General features: G+C 27.8%; 2 protein-coding genes across 2 annotated transcripts; both read left to right on the top strand.

The window, feature by feature from the left end:
* The first annotated feature begins 84 nt into the window (after nt 1–84).
* LOC145744760 (DNA-directed RNA polymerase II subunit RPB3-like) lies at nt 85–4467 on the top strand. Its single transcript, XM_082562700.1, has 3 exons — nt 85–1466; nt 1570–1628; nt 4375–4467. Exon 1 carries the CDS (start codon nt 110–112, stop codon nt 947–949), a length of 840 nt encoding a protein of 279 aa, XP_082418826.1. The 5' UTR covers nt 85–109; the 3' UTR covers nt 950–1466; nt 1570–1628; nt 4375–4467.
* Nucleotides 4327–10166, top strand: LOC145744759 (uncharacterized). The gene is made up of 8 exons (XM_082562699.1): nt 4327–4574; nt 5176–5279; nt 6024–6099; nt 7193–7288; nt 8502–8674; nt 9151–9341; nt 9443–9522; nt 9597–10166. Exons 1-8 carry the CDS (start codon nt 4352–4354, stop codon nt 9803–9805), a joined length of 1152 nt encoding a protein of 383 aa, XP_082418825.1. The 5' UTR covers nt 4327–4351; the 3' UTR covers nt 9806–10166.
* Nucleotides 10167–10513: the final 347 nt, after the last annotated feature.

Raw genomic sequence — 10513 nt, forward strand, 5'->3', positions numbered from 1 at the left:
ATATTTAGTGAAAACTCACGAAAGTAAAAACAAAGCCGTTCTATAGGTTCTAGAGGTTTTAAATACAATTTTTTTTCAGATTAATTTGACAAAAATTAAATATCTGAATATGCCTTATGCAAATCAACCGACGGTAACGATCTCGGAGTTAAGTGAAGACAATGTTAAATTTATTATTGAGGACACAGATTTAAGCAGTGCTAACTCTATTCGACGTGTTTTAATTGCTGAAGTACCAACATTGTCAATTGATTGGATTCAAATTGAAGAAAATTCATCAGTTTTGAACGATGAATTTTTGTCGCATCGCATTGGTTTAATTCCATTGACTTCAGATGATACTGTAGACAAAATACAGTATTCAAGAGACTGTGATTGTGACGACTTTTGCCAAGAGTGCTCTGTTGAATTTTACCTTGATGTGAAATGTACCAGTGAAGGGACAAGACAGGTAACCACACGGGACCTAATATCAATGAACCCAAAAGTTGTCCCTATTACTTCTCGTAGCCGTGGCGATGGCAGTGAAGCATTTGGCGAACAAGACGATATTTTAATTGTTAAACTTCGCAAAGGTCAGACTTTAAAGTTTAAAGCGTTTGCAAAAAAGGGGTTTGGAAAAGAGCATGCAAAATGGCAGTCGGTTAGTGCAGTTGCATTTGAGTACGATCCGGACAATTCACTTCGGCACACCACATTTCCAAAACCAGAAGAATGGCCAAGAAGTGAATACACAGAATTGGCAGATGATGACGATAGACCGCAAGCTGATTTTGATCCCAATGGAAAACCCAACAAATTTTTCTTTAATTTAGAGAGCACAGGTGCTCTAAGGCCTGAAAACATTGTTTTAAATGGACTTGCAATCCTGAAAAAAAAATTAAGTGATTTACAGACACAGTATAGTCATGAGCTACAGCAAGATGGCTTGACAATCAGTTTAAATTAAAAATACTGTTTAAAATTGGTTTTGATATGTGGATATATGTATTTGGCTGTCTTTAAACAATCATTTAATGTAAACAAGCCGGTATTGAAAAGACAAATAAGATCATTAATTTGTTTAAAAGTTGGATATGGTTCTGTAAAATATAAAAAAATTTTTTGTAGAGGTTAGACTTTGCATACTGTGGTATTGAAAAGTATGCAGAAAAGTTAAACAACTTGACAATTTAATTTTAAATACCAATTTAAAACAAAATATTTACTGGAAAAATGCATTATATTATGCAAAATTTTGCTCATAATGATAGATGTTATACTGATCACCCTTTTATTCCTAAAATACTGCTTTTAGATTGGGTTATTAAATAAATCTTTTTGTTTACAGTATATGTTAAGTTAAAATTTATTTTACCTTGAATAATAGTACTGCAACAAATATAATGCAACCACTATGTTATCGAGAATAAAAAAAATAGTGAAGTATAGTTTATTACATGAAGCATAAAATCAGTAGTGAAAAGGTAAATACATTATAAACATGCATTTATTTCTATTTTTTATGCTATTAGTATTTAGCTATATCAACATTATGAAGTTTAAAATAATTATTTTTTTTAATTGTAGTTTTTTATTAAATTAAAGAAAGAAAATAAAGAAATTACAAGAAAGCAATCATAAAAAAAGTAAGTAAAATCTGTTTTTATTTTTTCAAGTTTGGGTGAATATTTGCTTAATACGTTTACCGCGAGCTGGTGCTAAAGAGCTACTTCTAAAGTTGAACAGGCCTATAAACTTTATGCTTGGAATTATTTTTGTCTTAAATATGTATTTTTAGTAACAAACTAGAATTTAATAGTACACTCTGTTATGCATAACTATAAATTAATAATTATTACATCTTTTTTAAGCAGTTTCAAAAGCGTTAAAACGTCAAAAATGTTGATTTACTCGAGAAATAGTGTAACATTTTAGATTTACTGTATTTTTAATTCCCATGCAAAGAATTATTGCCGTCTAAATGTATACAAAAAGCGCTTTAAACATGCCGTAGGCTGCTTGTTGGTGTTTTTGCATAGGCCACATAAGTCGCTAATCTGTTGTTACGTCACAATGTTTAAATATTTTTCCGCTTTAAACTTTAATCAATCAGAAAAAAACGGCTTGGCTTATGTTGAATTCGACACTTTGCGACGATTCCCTGAAAATCTGTGTTGTTTAAAAACAAACAAAATACGGGATTTTTGTGTTGTTTCTTATATAACTTTAAAATTGTGGGAAAACGTTTCTAAGTATTAAAAATTGACGAATTTCTTGAAAGTTAGGTTCAGAACTGAGTTCATAAAAATGTTAAGGTTTTTTTTTTTAACAAAAAGGTTTTTAACGATAAGTTTTTTATTTAAATAAGTAAAATACAAAGAAAAAATTTTGGAATTTTTTTTTGCATTAACTTTGACATAGATAGATAGGTTTAATATTTAGAAAAGGTTATACATTAAATAAAATTGACATTTATTTCAAAACTTGTCGTTTTGACAGGTTTGTGTATACAAAAGTATATTATATTGTGTAGTGTATATTGCCTTATCAACTAAATGTTGACGTTTATTTGTTACCGGTAACTTTTCACTTTTGTCTGTGTCTAGACTGAATTTTTTAATTTTAAATTTAAATAATTGATTTTGAGATTTTTTTAGCCTATGTTTTGCATGTATAAATTATGTAAATACAACTATCATAAATAAACACATTTTACGTAAATCAATTTTTTTTATCCGAACTTTTGTTAACCAGTCATTAAATTTTTGTCGTAAGAATTGACTTTTCACAATAATTCCGTCCGTAATTTAATTTTTAATTCTTTTCTAATATATTTTCCTGGAAATCATAACCGAAATTAAATTTTTTTATAAATATTTAAGCAGTAATTTTTTTCCAGGTAGACCCGAGATTCTGTTTTCTCCGAATTAATGATAAAGAAATATTTATTGCTGGTCTGCATGGTCGATCTCTATCTTGTTTGTTTTGTCATTTTTATATATTTTCTCTTCAGGTAAACCTTTGTACGAGTTCATACGAGTTGGTATATATGCGTAAAACCTATATATTCGCCACTGAAAGTAGTATAAAATAATCTGTGTTAAAGGCATCTTACGGCAATGTCTTATAATTTTTAAGATCTTGCGTTGTAATAGCGCGCTGTAAAAATAGTGCTGTTGGTTTTCAGGGTTTTAAGAGCATGAAATTTAACCTAGAAAAGCTATCTACTCTATAATTAACCATGACAAAAACACGTTGGTTAAATTTTGCTGCATTAATATTTAATAAATATGATAAACAGACATTACACTGTGGTTATGATTAAAATTTTAAATTGAATTCTTATGTAGGAAATTGTATATGGTAATAGATTAAATTTTAAATCAAAATATTTTTTAATAGATTGTCATTTTTTGTTGTTAAGTTAGTTTGTTGCTGTTTAAATATTAATTATTTTTATGTTTAAAAAGCATTAGGTTATAGTAATGCCACACATAGGGATAACGTATTAGTTGCGCATTGCCTTTTTTATTTCGCGAGTATATTATCGATCAGCAAAAAAATGAGAAAAAATGTAATTAAAACCCGACTATACTGCCACAAAGGACGGCTTGTTCGCAAAATTGATTTGTTTATAAGCCGTGCCTTTGAGATATGAGCGCTATTAGGCTAAGTTCAGTTTTTGTGCAGTGCGTCTGTAGCACAGGCGAAACATGTTCTAAATTCGTACAAAATGAAATTAAGTCAGGTGTTTTTGAAATTTTGACATTTATTTTATTGATTATTGTATGTCATTGACTTTGAAGCGAGAAAAATATATTTTATTTTTTTTATGATTTCTATTTAGCAGACTAAAGCGACTATAAAAGAGCTAGTTAATCGTAGTTTAAGTCAAACCAAATTTACGTTTGTAGTTTCAGGCTAATTTCGGAGCATTCTGATTTTGGAAAGGCGATTTTCTGATATTACTTTGGATCATTTGTAGTTTATTTTAAAGGTTCTAAGGTTTTCGAATGACTGTAAACTTGAAATGATCCTTTAGTTTTCTATTTTGAAGTTTTAATTAGATTACAACAGCAGGAATAAACCTGATAAATAATTTAACGTTGCATTAAAAAGATATAGGGTGAAGCAAAAAGCAAGTACCATTTTATGAAACTAAAAAAATAGCATTCTGCTTTTTATTAAATTAAAAAAAGATAAGTCAAAACGAAAACTCGATTTTATAAGTTTGGGTTGTTTTTGTTGGGTTATATTGAAATATTGTACTAGTCTTAGTTATTATTAGTGTTCGATGCTATAAAAAAAACTTAATACAATTTTTTTTAAATTCTCTAGAAATAATTTAGGTTTAAATAACATCTGAATTATGTCTGGAAAATTAACGTTTAGATTTTTGTCCATCTTTCTGATTTTGCATTTCGCAAACTGCCTGCCATCGTTGCCAAGATACACCTCACAAAATGACGTCAGACAAACGTCAGAAAATGACGTCATCAATTCGGAAATCAAGAAAGTTGAGAACGAACTTCTGTACGAAATACTAATGAACAATTTAATTGACCAATTGGAAGACAGTATGCCTTCAAACGGTTAGTTTTTTTCACCAATTTTAAATAATTAATCTTTTTTTAATCTTATTTTTAATCTTATTTTTATTAGTTTTTGTTATTGAACGTCATAGGTTAATCTAATAATGATTTATTTTTGGGTAATTTCTTGGTTTAAATTGTCGTAACTGGTACCTACTATACGACAATTAATACTTCATGGATAAAAATTTTCGTTATTCAAAAATTTAACTAAATTAACAATGACCGTATTTATAAATAATATTAGGCAGTCATTGTGTAAAAATTTAACTGTTATGATAACTTTTATGATATTAGTGATTTTTAAAATTTTTTACTCCAATAAAATAAAATAAAAATTAAAAAAATTAAATATTTTACTATAAAGGCCAATTCTAATAATGTGGCTCATTTTCAAGTGCGTTTAAAAATAGATGAAATTAATTTCAAGAAATTGGTTAATTGCACGGTTTTCCATCTAATTAAGTGAAGTACTTGTTAAGTGTATTTCCGTACGTTTACCGCAACTATGTTTGACTTTTCCACACTTAATTTAAGAAAAGTGCACCATAAAAATTTTAAAAATCAAAGAAAAAATTTAAATTTAAATTTTAAATTAAAGTTCTCCAAGATAGTGCGCTGGACACAGAGGAAGGACAGGAGAAGAAAGAAATGGATTCGATTTTAGACGAGATGAGCATAGAAGAACTGTTGTCCGAGTTGGAGGTATAACTAATTATTTTTATTTTTTTTACTCTTTTTAACAGAAATTTTTAAGATTTAAATCAAATATTTTTAAATAAAATGAATACGTAATTGTTTATTACGATCCTAGCACAAACAAACGCATTAAACATGAGACATTTTATATTTCCTTATCTTAGGAAAATTACGCGCAATATCAATTGTAAATCGTACAAATAGCGGCATATCAAATTAGATGGTAAATGAATAACAAAAGTTTAAGTTTTATCTTCATTTTGCGTCACCTGATTTAAAGTGATACGCTTCAGTTTGAGTCAGAGTTTTAAGTTCATTAACGAAATTGTAATTGAACGATTTTTTATGTTACAATACCCCCTTTTGTTAAAGAACCATAATAAATGAGTCATAAGAAAAGCCCGGAAGTCTGGTGTTTAAATTGAGGCTAAAAAATAAAAAAAACAGGGTGTTAAATGGAAAATGTATCGTATTTTTCACAGAGACAAAAAAATGAAACTTGTAAAATGGAAATAAAATAAATACTTTGCGAAAGTTTTTTTTTATGTAAAGATGATACCAAAAAAAAAGTGATTAAAAAATAATAGTTGTAACTAAAAAATAACCCGAATAAAGTTATTTAAAGGTGGCTCTTTTCGTATACGTCGCCACAACAGAAATTAACTTTTTATTAAAAAAATTTAGAACCATAGGTTTTTTGTAATACTTTACTTAATTTGTAATTGGTTTTATTTTTTATTTTTACCATAGAAAGAAGGAATACCGTTTGGCACGAACCAGAATTTAACAAAAAGTGAAAAAGTCGAACTGGCCACATGGGGCGAAGGTAAATGTGCACATATACTATTTTAGATTAATAAAAAATATTAGTTAGTGTTTTTTGTGTTCAAAAATTTTCACTATACAGATCAATGAACACTACGTTAGTTCATGTTTAATGCATGTAAAGCTGCAAAGCTTTGCACATTTATTACTGTTTGGGACATCTATTATTCATAACACTGTCTCTTCAATTCAATATCACACAACACTATTTACAGTTCAATTTCAAAAATATGCCTATTTTAATTAGGATTTAGGGTAGTTATGTCAATTTTTAATCCCATTTAGCCAATAAACTTATTATTGCATATTAGGGTTTATAAAATATTGAGGGTTTTTTTATTTCTTACTTGAAACCTAATTATGTTAAATAATTTATGTTAAACCATTATGCACTTTACAATAATATAATTTCAAAAACTTTAACTTAATTCGAATGACTAAAAAACAATAAATAATTTAAATTAATTTGACATTCATCTAATTATTTAAGTAAAAAATCAACTATGCCCAACTATTAACAGACTTAACCGAAGATAAACAAACAAAACTCTTTTTCGGATAGTATCTTATCACTTAATAAACCTAACGCTATAAGAAATGCATTAAGCTATTAAAGCGCTAATTTGTTTATTTTTTAAACGTTTTAACTTGGCGTATTATCACAGAAATAACATAATCTATATAGACCTCGGGCTGTACTTAGTCTATCAATCTAGTAGTAGTACAAACAATAAATTCTTTGTCAGTTTATCAGTTCATGCATCAAGTTCTATAATGTGTTTTCCTTCATGGTCGTTTTTCGGTAATGGGTTTATTTTTATATATTCCTAATGGAAAAATTGACTTATAAAAACGTGTAATTAATGTTCGTTTATTTTCTTTAATGTCACTCCTTGGAAGGAGAATTATTTTTGGGATATTTGTACGATCTAAAATACTTAAATTTGCGTGTTTTGCTTAATAATTGGTTAAAAAAACTTATTTTTATATTCTTTAATAAATCATACACACTTTATATATTGTTTATCAATTTATGATAAAAAACGTAAATGATAAAATAATCGTTATCTTAAAATTATGATTTTTTTCTATAGATTCTTCCATTATTCCAAATCCTGTGTTAAACAACAACAATATTCCCCCTGAATTCATTGACAACGTTTGTTCAATTGATAGGCCGTGCGCAGATGGTAAGTGTGAATTAATGACGTTTTTGTTATGTTTTAAACAATATCACGTAGAGATATAATTTAAATTTATTCGAGAAAAGAGTATATGTATTTCGAAATTACGTTGTTGTGTTTTTTTGCTATTGATTTTCAAAAAAATTAATCCGTTTTTAAATATCAATCGATTTTTATTGACGTAGAAATCAAAAAAATGATTAATACCCAATTTAAAATCCCTATATGTTTATTTAATATATCATTGATATTTTCTGCCCCATATGTTTTTTACAAAATTTTTCAAAAAAAAAAATTGATTTTTGTCAATAATAAAAATAATTGAAAAGATTATCGATTTTGGGCATCAACAATGAGCATCACGTGACCTTGCTCTTATTGTGTTAAATTATTGATATTTTTGACGTATTTCAAACTAAAAGACAAAGACTTATTTTTTTTTATTAATATATTTTCTGTACTCCGAAATCAAGGTGAATTTGTGCTCGAGTATTGTATTATTATTTATACCACAAAATTTAAATTAAATACGGAGTGCGTTATGCTATTGATAAATCATGCGCATTGTACTGTCTATCTAAAATTGCATTACCTGAAAATTTTGAATTATTTGTATATCTTACTGCATTACCGCATCCGTCCATTGTGCTAAAGAAAAGTGATATTTTTGGTATGTAGCCTATAATATACAAAAACCATAAACCATTATTTATACAAAATTACAATTCTTAAGATAAGATAACCAATATATTTAAAAAATGTTTCCAGTCTCTTGTGGTAATCTTGCTTTAAAATTTTGTTTACCACATTAAGGCGAGGTCAAAGATTTTATCTTGATTTGTTTACTTTAACATCTCGGCACAGTGTTGATATACGTCACTGCTGTCTATAAGGCATTTCTAAAATCCGGGTCAAATATAAGTTCCTAAAATTTTTTTAAAGCTTTTACTAGAATTTGTTATTATTTATTTTAAAATGATTAATACGATTAGTGGAAGTAAAGTGTTTACAACGACTTTAAAATCCACTTATTTTGAAAATTTATTGCTTTTCGGTATAGGATTTTTTTTAAATTGATGTTCAAATTTTGCAAAATGCTAATTTGTTAAAAAAAAGTTTTAGCTAAGACTTATTTTTTAAGATGTATTTTTGTTTGGTCTTATATTTTCTGGGACAATAAATATACAAAATTACAAAAAAAATTATTTTTCTTTTTTAGACCAGTACTGTTATGAAACGAGCTATGCTAGCGAATGTTTGCCCTGTTTAGCGGAAGGCACATTATGTGTAGATGATGCACAATGTTGTTTCAACGAATTCTCCCCGACTAAATGCATAAGGGGAAGTTGCGAAAGTGGGGCTTTACCTGGGTCCGAAGGAACAATATGCGAAGTAAGTCGAATTTATTAAAAAAAAGGAAAAAAATTAAAATTTTTAGAAGGGGGGATTTTAAAATTTAAAAAAAAGGGGTTAAAATCCTAAAATATAATAAACTAATTAACTATGGTTCCTAAATATTTAAAAAAATTTTTAATGTAAATGATTTCTTTAAATATGACTATAATAATGTATAATGCATTTTACATTACAATGACTTTTTACCCAGTTTAACATTTTTCTAATGTCACTGAATTCGGCGAATTTATAAACATACATAAAGGTTGCATTAATATTGCACGCAAGCATTTCTTTATTGGCCTGCGGCAAAATTAGGGCTATAACTAAAAATAACACACATCGAAAAAATAATTATCTAGTTTTTTATTGAATATATTGCAAAAAAAATAATTTATTTTTTTGTGTAATTTATGTAAAATTTGTGTCATTTCAAAAAAGTATCAACTTTTCAATTTAATATTTTTTGATAGTCACAAAGCCAATGTTTGGACGGACTTTGCTGTGCAATGGTAAAAGGGTATCCACGTCGCGTGTGCAAACCCTTTACCACACAAGGCGAACAGTGCACGCCACTGTTTTATTTTCAACCGCTAGGTGTCAGGGTGCTAACCGAAAAGGACCACTATTGTCCTTGCGAAACAGGGTTGGTGTGCTCTGAAATGTAAGTTTATTCTTGATATGAGATTGCAATGTGTATAATTATATAGTATTACTCTGACATAGTTTGAATAAATTTTATTATTTTGACGTTTTTTTTTAAAGAGAGCAGCACGTTTACGAAGGAATGGTTAAATCTTCAAGCCCTTATATGGTCTGCAAGGCATCACAACAAGAAAATATAGGTACAGAAATTATTAACAAACCAAAGTAAATATTTGCTAAAGTGATTTCAACTTAACTTTCAATCTTTTTTTAGAACCTATTTCTGAGCAGCGCTTTAACGAAGAAAGCAATAATATTGCGAAATTGCTGGAAGCTTTAAAACGAGAACAAAATCCAGAAGCCGCGTGGTGGCAGCAAAGAGACGAACTCGAAAATGACCAAAGGTTTTTAAATCAAGGTCCACCGATCGTTCACAAAACCTCGAAAAAATCAATTAAAGAAAACGATCGAATGGTAATGTAAGTCAAAAACTTAAATACTACTTGAAAGCAAATACTGTATTAAATTTGTTTATGTTTGCGTTTTTACCATTTCCTATTCGAAATTAAATTTTGTTTCACTTTGGAAAATTGATCTGTATTTCTTTCTTTAAGTTTCCTAACTTAAGGTGTGTAATTTAAAATATAAAATATATTATATCTACATTGAAGCTGGTTTAAATTTACTATTCTTTTTAATTACTATTTCTTAAATATCAACTTAAAGCGTTTTGTGTTTTTGTCATATTTATAAATTTTTATTGTGTTTTCTGTAATTATTATTTTTTATTTTTTGTTGTTAAGATTTTATTTGATTATCTTTGTTAGTCGTTTGTGAATAAAAAAATGTCAACTCAGTAGTTTTTAAAATTAAAAAAGGGTTTTTTGTGTCAATACCTATCAAATAAAATGATTAAATAAATTGTTAGTTTAGAGTTTTTAAAATTATAAAATCAACAATGTTGAGTCTAGGCAGCCTTACAGGTGATCACGTGATTTCGTTTATATTTTAAGTTCAAAACATGAAAAAATGTTCTTGGCAAAAACAACAGTAAAACAAAATAATTGTTTTTATTTTAAGCTTACACCTTATTGAAATTTCGTTGTTTGTCTAGATTTATAGTTAGTACTGTTTACAATTCTCTTATCAGAATAAGCGCTAATTAGTTGGTTTTATCGGCCAGCAGACTCT

This window comes from Corella eumyota, chromosome 3 (assembly GCF_963082875.1).
Source record: "Corella eumyota chromosome 3, kaCorEumy4.1, whole genome shotgun sequence".
NCBI lineage: Eukaryota > Metazoa > Chordata > Ascidiacea > Phlebobranchia > Corellidae > Corella > Corella eumyota.

Bases quoted from the DNA above. Each gene is read 5' to 3' on its own strand.
- LOC145744760 (XM_082562700.1), top strand. From the start codon at position 110: ATGCCTTATGCAAATCAACCGACGGTAACGATCTCGGAGTTAAGTGAA.
- LOC145744759 (XM_082562699.1), top strand. From the start codon at position 4,352: ATGTCTGGAAAATTAACGTTTAGATTTTTGTCCATCTTTCTGATTTTG. The intron at 7,289-8,501 runs GTAAGTGTGAAT...TTTCTTTTTTAG, and splicing joins TGATAGGCCGTGCGCAGATG to ACCAGTACTGTTATGAAACG. The intron at 9,342-9,442 runs GTAAGTTTATTC...TTTTTTTTAAAG, and splicing joins GGGTTGGTGTGCTCTGAAAT to AGAGCAGCACGTTTACGAAG.